The sequence below is a fragment of the Haliaeetus albicilla genome, chromosome 3, assembly GCF_947461875.1.
Source record: "Haliaeetus albicilla chromosome 3, bHalAlb1.1, whole genome shotgun sequence".
Classification (NCBI taxonomy): domain Eukaryota; kingdom Metazoa; phylum Chordata; class Aves; order Accipitriformes; family Accipitridae; genus Haliaeetus; species Haliaeetus albicilla.
The window spans coordinates 21591109-21613152 of record NC_091485.1 but is presented as its reverse complement, the minus strand read 5'-3'; the positions used below and the strand labels follow the sequence as shown (position 1 = coordinate 21613152).

General features: G+C 39.1%; 1 protein-coding gene across 3 annotated transcripts in view; it reads left to right on the top strand.

Annotated features, from left to right (window-relative positions):
• ARHGAP28 (Rho GTPase activating protein 28) overlaps positions 1 to 21196 on the top strand; it is a 72248-nt gene extending 51052 nt beyond the window's left edge. For 2 of the 3 annotated variants that reach the window (XM_069779039.1, XM_069779041.1), the window contains exons 4-15: positions 1113 to 1200; positions 3144 to 3301; positions 6600 to 6765; positions 6880 to 6971; positions 8260 to 8337; positions 11454 to 11616; positions 13104 to 13186; positions 15023 to 15220; positions 15924 to 16067; positions 18179 to 18333; positions 18986 to 19050; positions 20907 to 21196. In XM_069779039.1, the coding sequence (XP_069635140.1) occupies positions 1113 to 1200; positions 3144 to 3301; positions 6600 to 6765; positions 6880 to 6971; positions 8260 to 8337; positions 11454 to 11616; positions 13104 to 13186; positions 15023 to 15220; positions 15924 to 16067; positions 18179 to 18333; positions 18986 to 19050; positions 20907 to 20998 (1482 nt within the window). In that variant the 3' untranslated portion in view covers positions 20999 to 21196. The remainder of the gene's footprint in view (positions 1 to 1112; positions 1201 to 3143; positions 3302 to 6599; positions 6766 to 6879; positions 6972 to 8259; positions 8338 to 11453; positions 11617 to 13103; positions 13187 to 15022; positions 15221 to 15923; positions 16068 to 18178; positions 18334 to 18985; positions 19051 to 20906) is intronic. The other variant, XM_069779040.1, reaches the window with a different exon arrangement.
• The last annotated feature ends 848 nt before the right edge of the window (positions 21197 to 22044 follow it).

Below are 22044 nucleotides of genomic sequence, written 5' to 3'. Positions count from 1 at the left end.
CTGTGCATTGGCTACAAATGGGGAAGAAAAAAATTTCTGCCCTGAGGCATTGCTGCCTGTTGATGATAAATAACTGATTTAGTAACTTAAAGAGCTGCTGTTGTAGGATCGTCGGGGCCCTCAGCTGCAGGTTCAGCTGGAAAGCTGGGGCTGCTCCATCAGGCTCAAGGGGGGTGACACAACAGGTTTGAGAAAGGGGGGGCTCCAAGGGCTCTCAGCAGGGTGAAAAGGACAGCAGAAAAAATGCCAGACTTGTTTGGGACATTGTAGTTATTTTTGCTGAGTACCCTTCAGAGCATTTTTTAAATTCCTGACTCTTTTCTTACCCAACAACATGCAGATGAGCTGCTACTGCCCTGTGTACACACAAACACTCAGATTTGTCTTTATGAGTCCCAAAACTGCTGAGAACAGGGGCAAAACTCCACTGCCAAGAAGAGGCGACAGTGCTTGAAAGTCACCCCCTGGGTTTCCAAGGCCCTTCTCTGCTGTACACACACTTCCCCCATTTTTAGACAGTTCAGAATGATTTCTGGAGCTGAAAGAATTGAATCTGAATATAGAAAAGGTCTTTTTTTTCCCTAAAACTGTTTTTGCAGTTCAGATAAAGTGTTAGTGTATAACCTATGGGAGGACATCTGTCCATTAATAATTTGCTGGTGCCCAAATCCTGAAAGGCAATGAACAGCCTGATTTCTGACAGGGGCTTGGGAGCTGTGGATATTCAACATGTGTCAGAGAGTCCTCAGAAAGATTTGTGGCCAAAATGATTAAAAGCAGGGTGGATTACAATTTGACGAAGACCTTTCGCTTAGTACAATTATGTATAGCAATTTACTTAGCTAATTTCAGTCATCATAGAGGACAGGACTCATTAGCTACAGTGAGCTGCAATATTACTGACCTCGACATGATCCAAATCTGTGCAGCCCGGGGGAGATTAATTCTCAGTCTTGGCTATGAAAAATGTACTTTGGCGAATCACAACAGGTTGTTTAAACTTGGCAAAAGAGTGTAAGCAGAGAATGATACGCTGTTGCTTGAACTGTAGCAGTTTCTGTCCATAGACGTTTACCTTCACTGCAGTCTGATCATTTTTCCTTGCCTATCAGCCCACATTTGAGACAGTTCCAGTGTCACCAGTTCCTTCTAATGGTATCCAGCTTCCTGGGCAGAAGCCAGTTTGGAAATCAGTTAGCTGTGAGTATGCCAACATGTAACCAGTGTTCACTTCCTCCTAGGAAAATGATAGACAGATCCTTTTGTGGTTCAGAGGTTAGTCCCCTCTTTCATGTTGGGGCCATGCTGCATATATTTCCTTAAAATCATTGTCAGCTTATTGTCATGCAGGAACCAAAGTTTCCCATTCAAGACCGGTGTTGTACAGACACAGACTGCTGCCCTTGAGGCATCAGTATCTAAAAAGTACTGATCGTTGCAAGGCTGGGAATGTAAAAATAACTTCTAAACAATACGGTGCAGAATTTGTCCAAAATATGTCAGCAGTGTATTTTCTTGTTGCAAATCATGACAAGAAAGATGCATATTTCCTTCACATTTCTTCTCCAGTACTGCAGAAACTGTAGTATTAGAAATTTATCATTTTTCTGGTTCTGCCCTAGTATTCTGATCTACTAATGGTGTTGTTTTGGCCATCCCTTAAACACTTTTCCCTGACAGTGACTGGCAGCACCAATGAAAATGATAGCTCTGCTCTACTCAGTGTCTGGATACCTGTCAGCAGCCTTCCATGGGAATGTCCATCTTTTATTTTGAAAGCTCTTCCCACCACCATTGTTCAGGGCTTAAGTAAAGGGATATTAATACCCAAGTTTCTAAATTAGTCCCTTAGATGTTTACCTCTGGATATAGTGCCACAGACATTTTCCTTGGTTGCAAAAGCTGCTCTGCTGATACCTCTGCTCTGTAAGCAGTTGTACTAGAACAGATGGGGAACCAAATGGCCAGGGGTACCATGGACAGTCTGCGGTCCCAAGTCCAAGAGTGGAAAGAGAGATGGAAAACATCCTAAATAGCTTGGCCATTGTGTAACATCTAAGGCCACAGTTTAGAAGCCAGAAGCCACTTAATAACACACACAGCTTTTTCATACCAGACTTGCAAAACAAAGGGTATTGCAAAAAATGTTTAAGTCCCTGTATCTGTAAATGCAATGATTCAAAAATCATGGGGCATGCACATGTTTATAAAACATGTAATGCTTTTTAATTCACTTTCTGATTTCCATGGCTTTTGAATGCACTTGGGTCATGTTAGTAAGCTCTTCTCTGCAGTCCTGGGGGCTGAAATTTTACTTCACTTCCAATGAAAATTACGATTCTGTTCCAATTGCGTGAGTCTAGGAGCTGGACCTTAAGGGAAACCTACAAATTGTCCTGAGATGTGAGAGATCAGTTATGAAAGTCTGCAACACTGGAACTCATGTATGTTATCACACTTTGGACTCCATGACAATAGGATATTTCTGTACTTGATTGTACTGATTTCAAAAATTTTCCTCTGGCATCCAATAATTTCAGGAGGTGACTAAATTTTAGAGTAGAGCAATAAGTCATTTCACAATATCTACCAGAAATTACAGTAGATATAGTGTTTTTCAAACTGGAAGATTGTACACAGTGTCCTGTTTTGGTGCTACACACCTAAACCAGCAACTGTGAGAAATACATGTATGTGAGCATATAAAATATATATACAATGTCTTATGATTGTAAATAAGTCAACAGCAACCTGAGAAACTGTGTCAACAGCATTTTTCTGTCAGGAACTTTTCTTTTTAATTGGTCATTAGACAAGTGCCACCACTGTTTGCTGGCCTGGGTAGACAAAGATGAAGTACAAAAACGATAATTCCTGATAAACAGGAAGTTCCAGCTTGACTATCTTTCTCACGAAAAGCAACAAGTTAAATAATCTAAAATGAAAGTAGGGATTTTATTTCTAAGGGGTTATTTCCTCCAGACAAAACAGGAACATGCTGTGGTTTACACTGAAATTCCTCTTTGAAGCACTTCCTTTATTACTTTCTTGAGATTTTTGTCATCTTGGTTCAATTTTTTAATGTCTCTGTAGTAAGTGCAAGCATACATTCAGCATCCATATATAATTTCCCTTATTTTCAGCTAACAGCTGTCTAGACTGTGGACTAGATAAAGGCAGCCCATCCGTAACAGAAGAGCTCTCCTATGAGGTCTCTTTCTCAGAAGCCATTACAGTCCTTCCCAAAAGCCAAGAATGGCCGAAAAACCAGAGGTTCAAAAAGGAAGACTCTGCCTTGCCTGTAAGTTTGTTCTCGACATATTTCATCAATTGTTTAACACAGTGATTTCCTTTATATCCCCAGCACGTTGGAGTCTGTTAGGGTACATTAGCTGTCCTTTGCTATGTGTGCTTTATAGACACCACCCGTTGTGCCTGCCTACCACTTGTAACTGATTCCCAGAGAGGCACCAAAGCTAATCTGGGTATCCAAGCCTGGTTTTTACGTGTACCCATCACAGATGAATATGTGTAACTCAGTCCACAACTATTGCATCATCCACACATTTTTCACGTAGAAAGACCAGTTACTGGCACTAAAACTAGCAATCATTTTCATTATTGCTCTGCTTTCCTACTTTATTCCCCAAAGGATTATCTGCCTTTGTTAACACATGGGTTTAAAATTTCTTCGCAGATGAAGGGAGGAAAGCAAGCCTTAGTCCTGCAGCAGTACTGATTATCTCCAATCAGTATTCAGTGCAATTATGCTATAGGAGATACTACATGAATGGTTAAAGGAAAGTTTGTCATATCATATCATCCAGCAAGACACACACTGAGCAGTTGTGTCATTATCTGGGATTATTTCTTGAAGTCAAGGAAGTCAGTTTTCTATTTCCATCAGCCCTCACAACTTCCATTACTGAAAACTGGAGCATTAGGTTTGTGCTTCAGATATCACCTTTTTAATGAAATGTATGAAATAGTTGTAAAGTATTTGGAAGCATTTCCTGAATGTTATGATGTCCTGAGGTCCTGAACTAATCCAAAATTGTTACTATCCACACAGACATTGAATTCTCTGAGAATTATCCATTTGTCCATCTCAGGCACCACCAAGGAAGAAGAACCTGAGATGCAGAAGTAAGCTTCCGTGTTGAAAGGAGGGATAAGACACCAAGTAGATTACAACTGGTGTGAAATCCCTGTGCTTTAGTGTGTCTGGGTTTTTTTTGTGGTGGGCATAACTTGGTGTCCTGTGGAGAGTAAGGATATCTCTGCATTCATCATGATTTTGGCAAACCAAAGGTTCATTCTTTCTCCTCGTAATAGCAAACCTAGGACCCCTTCACTACAACACACATACACATTGCAACAGCTGCAACAGTTGATAGAGCAGGGAAACTGGTGACAAACAGGGAAGAGAAGATGCCATATTGAATATAGTGGACATGTGGGTGCATAACTGATTAGTATTAGAAAAGGCCAGTATTGTGCTGGAGATGAACTATTCTGCCTGCAGGACATCATTTTGTGTGCTTGGAAGAGTATACAAGAAATATGCCAGGTCATCACATTCAGAGAGTTTCTGAATAAAGTCAACAATCGTAGCTATTGATGTTGGCATTTCTCTTACTTCATATGCTGCCACTCACAGTATTTTTTTTCCCATAATGGCTCAGACTGTAATGGGCCCCAGCAAAAAAGTCACCTCTTGCTCTGTTACACAAAGCAACCAGCCACCTACACTCTGAAGGACTGTCCCTCCTTTCTCAAGGTGGGCCGACAGGGCCAGACTGAAGTCTACACAACATCGTACTTGCTCCAGGGCAGGTCTGACACATTAATATAACCAACTTCATGAATGGCATATACTGAGCAGTGCAGAGAGATTTTATATCATAAAATAGTGTGTCCCCTGCAGCTCCCAGGAGAGCCAGCTCAGCATCACTGTCTGCATAGGGTTACATGCAATTACCCCAGTATAGGACCATGATCAATATGACTTAGTTGAAGATATTACAGAACTAATAGTCAGTAAGCATTTCAGACCCATCTTAATACACTGTATAGTTCCACATAGAAACATGTCACACAATATCAGACACAATCCTTAGCCAAAATGCTAGTAACCTAATTTCATGATAGCACAGCTTCCTTCGGTGCTGCATATTATGACTCCACTGTTTGTAAGAAAAATCGCTGGAAAATTGTGACACAAGACAGAAAAAAGAGGCCCAGCCCCAAACCTTGTGTTAACACTGCATCACACCATAGTGACCCTAGGAGTGAACCAGCCACCATGGAAACTCATTGTAGCTACGCTTTGTAACCAGTTTTGGAGTGTTTGTCATTTTTCCTTGGCAAACATACTTTTTCTCTTTCCCTTCAGAAAATATATGTATACTGTGTGATTTCTTCTTATTTTCAAGATCATTTATTTTGCTTTGACTGCTTTTGGACTTTTTGCATCACTGGAACCAAAATGCATAAATATTCTTTAGTATTTTATGTATCTTCAGAAGACTAACCTCTGTGCAGCTTTTGTTACATTATTAAGTCTCAGTGTTAAGAGTAACAGTGGAATTGCTGCATTCTGGGGAGGGAAGATTCTGGCTTAAAATGTCCCAGACAGCATGTAAATTAGTTATTCCATTCCCTGCACTCTTTCTCCCCCAGTTATGATTAACCCCTAAATCACATGTGCAGTGTGATTTAGAAAGTCCTAACCTACATGATCTAGATGTCCTTTGTCCTCTCTTACTCTTTTGAAATCTGGTGTAAGTATAATTCTTTTTTTGTTTGCTTTTTTCTTAACCTGTTTGACTGGCTTCATCTAAAGATGGGTTAAACCTATTGCATCCAAATTTTTTTAAAAAAGGGAGGACTGGGCTGAAATCTCCAGAAGCAAAACATTATTAAAGGCTGGGTTTCCACTCAGTTCCCTGAAGGGAGGAGATGATTTGTAATGCTATTTATTTATACCTCTGACTAACAATTACTGGTTTAAATTACAATTAAATTAAAAGAACATACAATACCAAAGATCCATGGTTCTTTGAAAAGTATGGTTTTTACTGTAACCTTGTTATTATGTCTAACAATTATGTAAAAAACTGATGGGTATTTGTTCTTTTTGACATTTGTACAAATGCTTCTGTCATGATGCAACATTCTTGGCTCTGGTCCATGACACTGCAGTTTCCAAAATATGTAGACATCTTCACATGCCCCCAAATTATTAAGTATCATTTATTAGCTGCTGGGACACAGACACACACACACACACACACACACGTAGCTCATTTGTCCCAGCTGTAGTACAGGCACTAAGGTTAATACCTCTGCTCCAGCACCGCTTACCAGTCAAACTGCAAGGGAACATGACGAGCAAGAAGCTTAATTTTATGTTTCAGATAGATACAAGTTATGTCAACATACCAGGCCAATATATAGGGTTGTAGTTCAGCTCTTTGGTGTTATCCATCCACCCAAATATGACTTTCTATCAATCACATGCGGGCATCTCTTTCAAAACAAAAATTCACTTCCTGTAATTTTTGTGCAAATAAAGATGTGACCCATCTCTACTGTAGAAATTCATTGTTCGGAAAAGCCGGTTTGGACTGACAGAGGTTGGAGACCTCTCTGCTGAAGACATGAAGAAAATCCGCTACCTCTCCCTAATTGAGCTAACGGCCTTCTACGATGCACTGGGGGTGGAGCTGAAGAGGAACCGCGCAGAGAGGGTGCGGGGACGAGGTACCGTGCTGTGTCATCCCCATGGTGGCCACCTGGGCACCACTCAGTGTTGCGAAGAAGGTGCGTACAGCGCTGTGTTTCCTCTTTTTCACATTTGTTGTTATTATTTTTAAGAAAATGGTCTGTTTGGAGTGCCTCTCACCATACTGCTGGAGAATGATCAAAGGAAGGTTCCTGGAATAAAAGTTCCCCTCATCTTCCAAAAAGTGAGTATAACTAAGCCTGCTCAGCTACTAAGATTTGCTTTTCCATCATTTGCATTGACACTCAAAAGAGTCATCAACTCAAAAAAGATGCAGACTTTACAGACTTGAAGGTGTCAACAGGTCTTCTGTCTGTATGTTGTGGTTTGAAAACCTTGTGACAAGGAGACAAAATTTGCTGCTTTTCTGTGTTTTATCTGTGGTGGGGACCTCTTTTGATTTTTGTAATGATATGATACCATGCAGGAAACTTCGGGAAACAAATGTCTGGTTTTCTGTTTCCATTTCTCATTAAATTAGAGAGCCATGCAAAATTGCATGTGTGCAGCAGTGGCAAAGATGAGTTGTCTCAGGAGTTTTAATGTCACATAAATTCAAACTGTAGGTATTACTTAGCTATTATTTCCAGAATGGAAGTGGTATCTTCTCACTGAGGTTTGTATGACAAGACGTCATTTATATAAGTAATTTGACAGTACAATGACATCCAGCAGATATCTTGGTGACATGTACACAGACACAAGCACACGTGCAATTACACAGGTTTACATGGACTCTAAACTACAACAAATTTCCCTGTAAATTCCCTGACAAAAGGAGAAGTGGTGTGGAGTGTCAGGGGAAAGACTGACATGACTTGAATATCTACATGACTTTGCAATCATCTCCACAGATACCATGGGAAATTAGAAGGATCCAACAGCTAGAAGGAGGAAGCAGAGCTGGTGGTGAAAATCCAGATCTGTATGAATAAATGTTAAATCAAAACATATTTATTTTTTATAAAGAATTAGAGTGGAAAGCCTATTCCTCTATTCACAGAAATTTCAAAATAAAATATCCTGGGATCATTTTCTAATCTGAGTTCTCAGTTCCCAGAAAGGTATGTTATCTATAGACCTTTCCATTGTGCTCCCTGGGGAAAGACTTAAACATTTCTCAGAGGTTAATTTTCCCTCAAAACACCATTGTGTTTTACCCAGTGTATCTGCCCTTTTATTAATATGTTTATGTGTTAATTGTTCTATCGCAGTGCCAAGTCTCAAATCGAGGACAGAGGGGCCTATTGCATTATCAGTTTTCTGTACTCTGCATACTCCGTATTTCAGGGTCAGGAATATAGAGAACAAATTAGGAAGGTTTATTTACATGAGCTGGCTTGTTTTCATTAGCAAATTACACAGAAATGTATCTTTTTCAAATTAGTTTCAAGGATACCTAGATTTAAAAAGTTAATAGCATTTTTAAGTGCTTCTGAGTATTTTCCTGGGTTTTGCTGGTTTTTTTTCAGTTGCTGCTCAAGCTTGAGGAAACAGGTTTAGAAACTGAAGGAATTCTACGAGTGCCTGGATCTGCCTCCAGAGTCAAGGTACACGTTCGTGACAGTTTTCTGTCTCCTGGACCACAGACTCTGTAAAATAATACAGCATACACAAATTCACACTGCACATAAATACTGATGTGTGTAGTTCAGCATTTCTATTCCTACCAGTGAAAGGTCAGATTGGTTCCTGGGAACCAGTAAATCACAGAACATGTGGTCTATTGCTTTGCATTAGTTAATGTTCTATATAAAGCACAGACTTGAAGTTGAATGCAGTTTTCTCCACTAAACATTGAGGGAATCTTTCAGTTTATCTCTGTTGTCCAAAATTGCTGTGATCTTATCTCTGGTTTAATTTATTTCAGAAATCCAGAGTTGCTAAACTGAGGGAACTTCAGATAAAGATCTTATTCTATGTCATTTTAACATTTGTGTCATTTTATTTCTCGTTTGTCTTCTGTGATCTTACAATTTCATGTTCCAAGTGAGAGAAATTTGGCCTGTGTTCACTGTTTGGCAGGCTCAAGTACTACATTTTCACAGGCTATTTGCAGGCTATGGACACAGGATAGTTGGTACTCAATAACCTGACATCGTGGTGCAGTAATGCTTTAAGTTGTTTCTCCAGACTAACTTGATTCCAGCACCTGGAAGCCTGTGGCAGAGGCAAATTAGGAAAACAAGTTTTTTCTGGGCTTAGTAGTGTCTACCTCTTTCCCAGATTTTTCTTTTTTCTAGGGGTTTTTTTGGTCTGGTTTAAGCAACTTCTTATAGTGCATTCTACCCCCACTTAATCATCCTCAAGAAAGCTACTCTTGCTTTCTGAAGCAGGAAGTCTCAACACTGTGGCAGCCACACAAGTGTTGGGGATTGCTAAACATTGATGGGCTGGGGATCATCAAAAATGACTGTACAAGAAAAAGCAGCATGACATGAAACACACCAAAGACAGGCAGTAGTATCCCAGCTCCCTTTGACCCTGTGGACTGATAAAAGCACTCAGCACCTTACAAAGTGCCACATTTTGCAGAAGGGAGCTCCTAATTTGGCTTGTACTTTTCAGCTTCCTCATTTTTTCATACAAATACTTAAAGTATTATTTTACACAATCTCCATTTTTTCCAACCTCTCTGGGGAGATTACACAGCAAGGCTGTGCTCTAACTAGATTACTTTCATATTCTTTGCATATACTGTACTGTGCCTTGTTCACTTCTTATTCACAACCTATATCCAGGGAGCTACTATGAGATATGACTTTATACATAACTCTCCCATACTGGGTGATGCCCATATGAAAGTTTTAAATTATTTGAGTTTTGACTTCATTTAAGTGAGTCCAACAAGCCAACCAGCAAGAAAGAGATTTTTTTCAAAGCAGATCCAGATTTCATCCTTCAAAGCCTTCATATGTTATTATGACATTAGGATTTGAAGGCATTCCAAATTTATTTCAGTCTTGTTTGGAGAAAGAAAAGGCATATGGAAGTGATTAAAGTTACTCTTCTATAAAACAAAGAATAGAAGAAATAAATACAAGTTTTCCTCTGTAATCTGGTTTGTAACAAAAGCTCCAGTGAACCAAAAATGTATGATAGTCTACTGTAGGATCAGTCACATTTAAAAAAAAATTGCAAAAATGTTTTTTTAAAAGTACTTAGGTGCATACATATATGTATATGGGGGGGGGAGTGCATAAAATACACATATATGCTTGCCTGTGTGGATATATATATTAAATGTTTATGTTTCAAAAATCTTGCTTTCTATTTCTCTAAGGCTTTTTCCAATCAGCAGAAAAATGTGTAGTAGTTTTTCTGTCCTCTTGTGCTTTTGACGAGGTGAGGATTTCTGTTCTGCATTTCCCAGTCAGTTACCAGGAGAGAATTTAATCCAGGTGTTTGTATGGATTATGTGCAAAGGATGTGAATACAGAGGAAGCTGAGATAGCCCAGATTACAACCAGTAAAATACACTAGTAAAAATGAGATTGTAACATTATATACCCAATCCTGAATGACTTTCTATTTCCTTTTGTGCCAACCATTCCAATTCATTATGTGTGACCATATTTGATATGTAATTTCCTTCCATTCATGTGAGACATGGTAAACAGAATTCATTTTTAAAAGCTTTTCTGTCTGAATGGACTAAACTTTTTTGCGTATATTAAAGTACTTTTGACAAAAATGTGATCTGAAACCTGAAAGTTAGCTACAGATAGATTTTCTCACAGATGGTCTCACAAAAAACAGCAACAAACTTCCTATGGATAAGGCAGTGTTTGGCCAGTAATAATTGTGAAAGCTGCATTATTTATGAATATCCTTTATTGCAATAGTGTCCTTCAAGCTTATTAATCCAACAAATTTTTGAGGCGCTTGCATTTTCCAAACAGTGATCTGGGTTTGAAGCCAAATTCTGTTCCTACTAGGAACCTTACTGAATATTTCCAATTCACATATGTGTGTGAAACATTGATTAGTTACCCTACAGAACTAAATAGACCTCTGTCAGCAAGATGCTGACACTGGAGAACAAGATGATTAAATGGGCACCCGAAATGGTATAAACAATTCTGTCTTAGATCTCTCTTGTGTTTTTGAGGCAGGGCAGGGGGGTTGCATGCACGAAGTAGAGGTTTTCTGACAGTAATGGTTTCATACTTTTATTTTTCTATGAAGTGTTCGAATCTAATTCTAGCTATCCTAAAAGAAAACATCCTTCTAAAGACAGGAAGACCTGAAGTTAAAGCCATTTGCTCAAGGCCCATGGGCTCGGATGCCAACAGACTAGCAAGTTCACTGGCAGTGAGGAAGAGATGTCACTCCTTTGTGACTTAAGGATCAAAAGCTCTTGAGAGTGTTTTAAACAAAGAGAACAGCTCTTGTCTTGCTTTAAAATGGTTCAAATGTGTCACTGGCAGAAATCTAGCTATAGCAAACCAAATTTAGCCTGGGTTGCAAAATATCCCCAGGAACCTGATTTGTTAACCTGTTCTGAACTTCACGCAGCTGTACCTAAACCACTACTGGTTTACAGCTACTTTAATTCAACTGCGGTGTAAACCTGCCTGTTGTTTGTAATGGGAGTTCTGAAGTGATCTCAAACTGCCGGGTCAGAAGCAATGATTAAAGGTCAGATGTTCCTTGTATCTTTCAGAATCTCCATCAAGAACTTGAAGCAAAATTTTATGAAGACACTTTTGACTGGGACCAAGTACGAAATAATGATGCAGCAGGACTGCTGAAAATGTTTGTAAGAGAACTCCCAAGCCCACTCTTCACAGTAGAATACCTGCCTGCTTTCATCACGCTAGTGGAAAGTATGTGGAAATGCAGTTAGTATCAACTGATCTAGATGAAATGGAATAGTAGACGTTACATTTTTTTCTTTCTGAAGTAGAGAGAAAAAAAGGCCCAGTGCATTGCCTAAACATTTAAATTTTCTGCAACCTTTCCTTTTCAAATGGAAAAAAAGTCTCTGCATTTAGCTAATAGCATAGACTTGTTGTGTGAATGACACAACTGTTTAATGTAAGATTTGAAACCTGTGAGCAAATGATGGCTGAGCAATGACTTTCATATATAGACTCTGATTCACACAGACTATAGATTTCACAAATGAAAATTTCTGCAAGGTAAACTCAAGTGACTGCCTTTTAGCTGATACTCTATTGGATCTATTTTCTCTTAAGGTTTATGCTGAGATCAGAATATGCATACAAAGTTATGCATGATCACAGAAAGCTTCAGGCAGTCGGGTTTTGTTTTCAGTGTACATACACCGTCTCATTCTCAGTACATTTTGTTCATTTCTCTTCCAGGAAGAATGCAGTAGTACTTTGCCATACCTATTGACTTCATCGTTGTGAATTCACTTGAGCTAGGACAGAGTGAAACTATCAGGATGGTGAATTTATTAGGCAAATTGGTACAGAAAACTTAGGACCTTTACATAAGGTTGCAGCCAAGTTTTCAGTGTCTCCATGAGGTAGTTTAAAGGGCACGAGGAGGTGACCCCTTCTTGTAACCTTCACATACCTGAGTGTGCTCCTTGTGAGTCCCAGACTGCATGCAGTTACAATCGCTTAGCATTTGGAGAAGACCGAGCAGGAGGTGTCTGCACAGAATAAAGTAACCTTATTCCCTACAACAGATACACTGTCCACAACTCACACAACTTTTTTTCTCCAAATCTCTCCCATCCACCCTGAGTGGAAGCAAATGACAGAGTTATTCTTCCCGTCTTCTCCACCCCAGCTCTTCTAGTGAGCATTGCACAGTGTTAGTATGTATATACCAGTTGCTGAAAACATGATGGTATTTTGTAACTGACAAGGGGCTCTACATTTATCTAGAGTGCTAGATTTGGGACAAATACTTTTAAAGTTATAAGCAATCAATCTCCACTCCAATGGCACAAGCATTCAGCAAATTACTCAATAATATTAGTTTGAAAATTTTCTGAAAACAAATAATCCATTTCAGTTTGAAAGGAGGAAAATACTTGATCCATATTCACAATACATTCTGACCATGACATTGAAGAGAAACTAGCTAGCACTGAAAAATATTGGCTTCTTGCTATATAGACAATTTTATAGAGCCTTGTCTCCCCCTGTGACAAAGACCCAACATGATGAGGAAAAACCCACTCTTAAATTGATTTTATATTTGGAATCAACACCTAAACATGCTAGTCTCAACCAGGCAGTGGTTGCTGTGTTTCTAGAACTGCTGACCAACAAGGTTTTTAGAACAAGCCAATTACAACTGGGATTTCAAAAATATTAATTATTCATATTCTTAGAAATCTCCAAGATCAAGTTACAGCTACAAGCTTTGCATCTGTTGATCATGCTGCTGCCTGAAGCCAACAGAGACACAGCCAAGGTAAGTTCTCCATGTGCTATCACCTGCCATCTGTAGTGCTTTTGACTTTTAAATGAGACCTGGTTTGGTTTTTTTTTTCCTAACAGTCAGTTATCAGATACTGCACCGTGAAAGTATTCATCTGTGGTTTTTATCATTTCCATGAAAAGCTGTTCCAATTCCCTGGCTGTCATTTATTTTACAAGCAATTAAGAAATAGTTGCTGGAGGTATCCAACTGCTGGTGTTCGTAAATGGCTCCCAGGCATCATTTATTCTGGAGCATCTATTTCAAAGAGGCATGTTCCTCACATAGTTTGGAAAAAAAAGGTCCAGTTTCTGGGTTTTCTGTATAACTGGAACTCTCCAGGATGAAGTTAAACAAGAAGCTGCCCCCCAGGAGCTTGCCTAGTGTACACCCAGTGCTAAAGGGCTTCCAGGGCACTGGACCAGCCTGGAGGGGGTAGTCCAATGTAAAAACCCCTGAAACATATCTGTAGCACAGATATCAGGACCTCAGCTTCAGCTGATTTGCCTTACAAACCCATGCCCACACTCCTGTATTACTTCCTGATACAGACACGGTGGCTACAAGCATTATGGGTGCTTGGGAGCTCCCAGATCTGGCTGCAGCTATGTCCTGACCCTAAGAGACACTGGTTCCGTCTTTGGACTTGTTTCCACATAAAGGAAACCTGGGTGAACAAGCTGCATGGGAGCACCCAGACATTTCGTCAGGTTCCCTGCTCATCAGGACCCTGCAGCTCCCCCACCTCTGAAAGTGTCCCACTGGTCAGTTTAGATACAGCTTTATGAGTCCAGGTGCCTTCTTTATGTATTTATTTATACTATAACAAGAGACAATAACAACAACCCTCTTTAAAGCATTTGCAGGCCTACTAGTTCTCTGTGAAGAATGGCAGTTATTTCTTCTATCATAGTCCATATTGATATAGAGCTGTATACGTAAAACACATATTAGATCAGTAGTCTTAAATATTACTAGGCTTTTATACAAAAATAGAAGTGATGACAAAACTGAATGCATCTCTATTTGCTATCTATAATGAGATTGTAGAAATTTCTCCAACAGTTTCTGTTTTGTAATTCCTGGGTTTGTAAAAATGTTTTAATTGCAATGTCAGGGTATAAAGACAGTGGTTTTAATGGTATGGTGTTGCAAAAGCACTCACTGGCAGACCCCAACTCCAACCACAGCTGCAATCCATCCTATTCAGTCACTCAGAAAAAATTTTGAATAAACTGCCCAAAAGTGAAATGAGTTTCCTCTGACTCTGCCATGCATGTGCAGAAGTGATCTCAATGAACAACCACTGAGCTCTTCTTGCTTTCATTATCCCAGAATAAGAGTTTGGGGGTTGCTGGCAGAAATACCTCAGATTATATCACACATGGGACTGGTGTACATTTGAAGAAAGGCTGATCACCCTGGTGACTCCAATATAAAAAGCCTTGGCCAGATACATCAAAATGGACACCTCAAAATCTATGGAAGAAATTAACTATTCCATTGCAACACCTGTATATCTTTCCTCTACTACACGATTCAGAGCCTTAGTGCAGACGCTGTACTTGACTTACAGTTTGGGATTATGCTTTAAGTGATAGATAATTTATTAATGTGTATCTTGATAACATTAACTATTCCTCTGTGATTGACACAGGTGGTTGTGCCAGAAAATATCAGAGTAATCCAAATTAGAATGCAAAAAACCCTAAATTTCACCTCCAAGTGCAAATATAGCAGCTTTCGAGCCAGATGTGTTGTGCATATGACACTGCATTTAAGAAGTAAACTATTTTGTGAGACTCAGCATAACAAGTCTTGTTTTTCCAGGCCTTTCTTCAGTTCCTGAAGAAGGTGGTTGCTAATGAAGGGAAAAATAAAATGAATCTGTGGAATGTTTCTATGATTGTTGCACCAAACCTTTTCATCTACAAAGGGAAACGTGCAAACCAACAAGAAATGCAAGCAGCCGCCACCACAGCACACATTGTGCGGCTTTTAATTCGGTACCAGGACATCCTGTGGACAGTGAGTAATGCTGGTTCCCTCTTTATGGCTCTGGTACAGATAAGTATTTTGCCATATGCAGCAGCTCTGGAGAAATCAGAGTAAACTGACCTTCCTGGAAGAAAAAGTTAGCTATTCTTTGGAAACTGGCTGGAGTCTTTTATATCTAGAATGAGATAGGGTGACAGATACCTCTGGATGGAGATTTACCTCACCTAAGACATCCATTTTAGCACAAATTGCCCTCTGGAGGTACCTATCCCACACTATTGTTTATACAGAATAATGCAAAGGAGAGTGATTTAATCTAGATGCTTAGGTGAGATATTTAAACTTGAATGAGATTAAATGACTGTTAGAAGTCTAGCCCTAATAACGGGGGCCAAAAGTGTGACTACTTGCTGGACTTCCGAAGGTTGGCATTAAGATGACGACAGTCTCAGCTCATTTCCTCATAAGAGGGAGGCTATGATGGGAATTACAAAAACTACCTCCTAATAAAGTTCCTACATCACTAAAAAGTTTCATGTGGTATGAAAGATGATCTACAGTTTCACCAAAGGAGTAACTGTGGGTTGTTAGAGGGAGGTACTAATCACTTGTATCTTCTGGGAATAAATAGAGCTTCTGCTGCCTAAAATTTGGTGCCTTTCTAAAGTCCCAGGGCCAATTTTATTGGGGAAAAAATTACTGTATATTCTCAGCTCTGGTTTCCTCCCTTTAGGTCCCATCCTTCCTGATTTCCCAAGTGAGAAAAATGAATGAGGCAGCAATGAACAACAGCAAGAGGCAGCTGATGTTTGACAAAGGAGTGAGAAAACTTCTGAGGAGAAAGACCATGGAACGGGACAGACCTGAAAGACCAGAGGTATGATAAAAACATATCATTTTCAAGGGCAGCTTTAACCAGTCTCCCTTCTTTCTTACCTCATAAAAGCTTCTCAGGGTAGGGAGGAAATTTTGCCATACAAAAGATGTGCTTCCCAATCCAACATCCTGATAAGACAAAGCTTTAGGGATTGATTGAGAAAAGGTGAGGAAGGCAGAATGATTTCTAGCAGCCTATTAGCTTTTACAAACACATGCTGGTTTTGTACCTGTTTTATAAGAAAATGGTTATATGTGGACTGTCCTTGACAGCAATGATCTGTAGATATTCAACAAATGCATAGATCTGTAGCTGCATAGTAGGATGGTCCATATTAGGATTAATTGCACTTACCCGTGCCCTAGTCCAGGCTACTTAATATTCTGCTTGCAAGCTTTAATTTTACAGCTTTGCATTAACTTTCTAAGCAGAGAGAAAAACCAGTTTGCCTAACACAGACACCAAAACTGGGTCTAAATTTTAAGCACCTAATGAAGTAGTTTGTGTTGTTATTCCCCATATAGTCAGAGGAGAGAGGTGGATACTTCAGAGGATTTCCAGAGCTCCAGGTGCAGTTCAGACTTAGGAAAGTCTGATACAAAAAATCTTCCTTTGGAGATCTTAAAGCCACCAGATTTTCTCCACTGCCTAAATATGGAGTTTAGGAACTTACTTGAGGTATGCTACCTCAATAGATACCTAAAATTAACTTAGGTATTAGGTGTAACATATAATTTGGGCAACAAAGCATGTTGTGTATACATGCATAATGTATACAGCCCCTATAGCAGCTTATATGTAGTATTTCCATGTAGTAACTACCTTTAATAACCTGGAGAGAAAGTCTTTAGAGTCTTACATGGAGGTTTAAAAGAATGGAGATTGGTGAATTGTAAAAGGCATAATCAAGAAACTGAGGAAGTACTCTACAGTTATTGAAGAACAGTCTTGAAGAGCAAAGGAAAAGACAAATTAGGAAGGAGTGATATTGAGGTTACAAGAAATAGAGAATAAGCCACTTAATACAGACAACAGAGAAAATGCAGAAGGGAACATTGGGAAAAAAAGAGAAAGAGAAATGATACATATGAATTGTGAATCCATGCTAATTCAGCTTTTTGGAGAAATCATTTGCCAGCATTGACTGAAATATATTGTGGGTAGGAAGGACACACATTTGTGCTGCAGATGGAGACAGAGATGTTTGTTTAAAATGGCGGTGTAGACTATTGTGTTGCAAAACTGTATTCACCCTGGAACGAATACAGTGAGAGCTTCTGAGGAGAGTCAATTACTGCAGTCATTGCACCTTCGGGAAGACAAGTTCATTGATCGTAGTAATTGGCTTCGCATCTTATAAAAATGAGACTAGCCATGGCAGGTAGCTGAAATATGAATGGTAAATTGGAGGCAAACTCTGTTTGGATAACTGAGTTGAATTTTGAGAGCACTTAACACAATCCCCAGGTCTCAGATGTTCTAAATTACACAGGGACAGAGACTGGAGAGACTATTGTACTCAGCTCAGCATGGTATTAACTGGATTAGAACTGGAATGCAAGCCTTGCTAATTGATTTATCTGCCATTAATCATGGAAGAGTGCATAAACTTCATAGATGATCATTTGAACCCTACACAAGGTCAAATTTCAAATTAACAGAAACCATATGGTACTTCTGATATTTTATTGTATATATGCTTTGATCTAGTTGAAGCTATAGGAAGTGGAAACAGAAAACTGGATCTTCGTGCCGCAGGAGAATTTCATCTTTAAAAGGAAGAGCAGATATTCCTAATCATTTTTATGTATTTTTAAATAAGCAGTTGGTTCACTGACCAATGTTAACAGCAAGCAGTTAAAATTCAAAGACTTGACTTTATTCCGTGTGAATTTATGTAGTACTTACCAAGGAGTTTTTGTCTTTGTGTTGTATCTCATTAGACTGTATCTACAAATTTGCATGTTTAACTGTAAATATGGTTTTTGAATAATCAAGTGAATCCAGGAAAGTGATTTTTGCAAGCAACCTCAAAAGAGTTGCAGAACTGCTTCTGAATGGAGCTAGAGCAATATTTGCCTTAGACTTACTCTACTGAATATGGATTTTAGGGAGCTGTCACTTTTCCCCCATACCTGCAGTCTGACATACCCGAGGGGGTGATAAGAGTTTATGCTCCACTGCATTCAAAAGTCTCTATGGCAATTCAACTCAACAGCCAAACAAAAGCCAAAGACATCCTGGCTCGATTCCACTGTGAAAACAGGTGGGTAAATCAGAACATTTTGTTTTTCCTGAACAATAATGTCAGAACCATTAATGAATAGATTGTTCCCTTTTCAAAGACTCATTGTGTTACAAGAACTCTTCTTCTAATATAAAATTGTTAATTTATGGTTATGTTGGTCAAAGAAATTTTAAGCACTGATTTTATTCTTTATATTTTACTTAATAATTGGCTTCTATACAGAATCAATCTGCCCTCTGTTATGCCACTACTGAAAACATGCATTTTATAGACTTGCTGCATAGAGAACCCAGAGGGATTGTCTTACATCTGCCCATAAAACATTAGTGTTTTTATTTCTGTAAAGCAATAATTATTAACAGTTCCGGGAAATGTTAAATTGTATCTGAAAGTCTTTTCTGCAAAGTCTTCCCATGTTACCACATAATGCTGTTCTTGAAATAAATAATAAAAAATAAATACTAGAATAGAAGGTTTTGTTAACCATGACACAGTAATCTACCTCTCTAGCAGATTCAGTATTCTGCAGTCCTTCATTCAGTAGAAGTCCTCGCTTTTGATAAGTAAGTTCACAGGGGCAAAAATATCAATATTTAGCTTAATATAGATGGTGGTTGTTAAGGCAGTGGTTATAACAGAAAGGCAAACTGAAGATTTTTTTCCATCCTAGCCACGAATCATCACAGAACATGAGAGGCCAGATCCAAAGTTTACATGAAATTGGAGGAAATATAGGTAGGTCTCATTTTTGAAAATTCAATTCTGAATGCCCTTAGCCTCTGAAAACACCTCAGGGCAGTGCTGTTTTCACACAGCTGGGTCTCTCCTACACTCCAGTCCATCTGCAGGAAAGGAGCCTGACCCAAAAGCTGTAATGATTCCTTCTGACTCCAGCGTGACTGGAGGGAGGAGACAGTCACCCTATGGCTGGATCTCAGCTGGACTCCTTACAGTCTTGCCAAATTCATCTGACCTTTCTCTTACCTCTCTCACTCATAATTGAGCATTTTTCCATGGTTAAGAGATCCTTAGTCTTCCTCTCATGAGCACATTCCACCTCACAGTCAAGCCTTTTCCCAAGACCTATTTCTTCCTCGCTGTGTTTAATTGTTAACCTCCCCCAAATAAAAAACACAGAACTGAGAATTCAGTCCCTGCATGCATGGGTGTACTATACTCATGCTAATCCATGGAATTTATTTAGATTGTAAATTCCTTGCAGTAGGGATTTTGTCTTCTTCCGTGTTTCATGCAGTGACAGTTTTGTAATAACAACAGTGGAATAACGCAAGTTCCTGGCCTAAAGGTCAAAAGCCACCTTTTAATTTGATATTGCACAGTCCTGACCCTCTCCTTTCTCTGTTCTTACTAAAATTCTGGATGCTCTGTTGAATCTTTTGTCAACTGTCTGATAGATTATTCCTTAATTCTTCTAGATTCAGCTCTAAACAGTTTCTATAAAGTTACTACAAAACATTACAGACTTGCTTCAGCAGCAGTTAAGAAGCAAAGTATTAGATACACAAAGCTAAATTTGATTAGCAATTTGTTTTGCCTGGCTAAACAGGGTGACCAACCAATGCTAAAACAGGAGAAGATCCTAAAGGTCTTATGAAACAATCCCACGTATTCCCACCATGCTCCTTCAAAAATCTGGACGTTTAAATTGCATCTTCATTTAAAATTATTTTTATAGTCCCAGATCTTTCAGGATACCTTAGTCCACTGATTATTCATTAATTCATTTATATTGCTTTCACTTGAATAAAATCATTAGGATCCCAGTGACCTTATAAGTAACTGTATAAAAATTTTACCGTAATTCTTTGTGTCACAGCAATGTAACCTCACCAGTTAAATAGCTTCATCACCCCGTGTAAATGCAATATAGTCCAACAAATCAACTAAACTCAAGAATTTATTGCCTTGTTACTCAATTAAGAGGCAGCAAATGCCTCTTTCTGTGGCAAAGGCAGCAGGGACTCCCCAACCACCCAACTCCTATTCCCAGTCACCACCTAACGAAACCCTCAAATGGCCAGACTTCAGAGGACTCTTTTTTTTTTTTTTTTTTTTAAACCAGCAAAACAGCAACTGCCAAAAACCTTAATATCCCTATATTTCTTTGCAAGATCCTAGCTGGATGGGAACACATGTTTTACAGAGCTACTTTCTCAGCGTTTAAAAATAGTGTAGAAACAAAGTCACAGAGTTGTAATTCCAGCCCAGTAAATCCAAAGAAATAAAAAAAACCATACTGTGACACTTACAGTAACAGTGTTGTTAATACTTCTAAAGAAACGGTAATATTTCTTCACCATTTGACTAAATGCCTTGTCCATAACTCGGCATAATGCAGGGCCATCCTGCCTGGAAGTGAAAGTGAATTCATGACTCTCACTGAGTAAAACCACTGGCAAATTTACCAAAGCCCCTGTCTGTATCCAGCCAAGATGTAAGCTGGACACACCAAACCAGGCTTGCTACGTGCAAGTTGGAGATACGTTCCAGAGCATTTTAACATAGCTCTGTCCCATTTACTAATGTGCTCAAAACATCCTATGAATCATGGCTGCTGATTTCCATTTCAGGTCAGCACTGTTTGGATCCAGATGCATACATGTTAGATGTTTACCGTGCAAATCCTCAGGCAGAATGGGTGATAAAACCAAAAGCAACCTGAAGCAGAAGGCTACGGTGTACTGGACAAAAGCCAAATTGACAACAGTGATGCCTGTTGTTTTAAGAAGCTCTTACCAGAGACGAAACAAAATGGTAGCTACAGGACATCATTCCTTCCTACTGTACTGCCCAACTGATGTTCACCATGTACTACTTTTGGTATAAGCATTATCACTCCAGGTTCTAGACCATCGGAAAATATCACATCAGTTATGCTTTCATATGGATTACACTTGTGCCAATTGGCCCAGGAGTTAAGGAGGACGAACCAAGGTACGGTGCACAGAAAACAACCTGTTGCATACAGAGTTGTTTGTTTCCTGATCTGGCGTTAGAACATGAATTTTTGGAAAGGATCCAATGGCATCCAAGGATGCATGAAACACAACCGACCACAGCGTAACACAGAAATATCACAGAGACATTCAAGAAGAGAAAGTATTTGTCATGCATGGAAGAGAGGAGCTTGACCTGCAGCAGTGCAAAGACACAGCTGTGTGACAAAATCAAACCTTTCTGCTGAAAGTAAACCTGTACAGTGTGCATTACTGCAATATTTACATCTCTCCATCACTCCTCATGAGTATCTGATGCTGGGGAAGGGAGGGAGGCAGGAGGAAGAACTACTGTATAGACAGCTATATTGCTTTATGTACGTACCACTGTATATATTACTACCAGTCTTCCAAATCATCTGTCTGGATCACATTACTGTGTGCAATTGTAGCACCACAAACCATTTTCTCCTTCCTTCCCCTGTCACACACACAAGCTTCAGGAGATAAATGCTAGGTGAGAAGGAGCATATTCCGCTGGCTCTATTTTTTACTTGACACTCTCAGATTTAAGTCTGTGTAATGCCATAATATGAGATATGTGTTAATGGTGCCACTTACAGCCATCATCTTTTTTGTTAAATATTATAGTTTCTTAATTTGTAACCTGATTTTTTTTGTTTATTTTAGCTTTAATACGTAAGCAACTTTTATACTATTCAGCTGCATTGAGGAGAGAGATCTTTGTCCAGATCTTGTATAATACAGCATG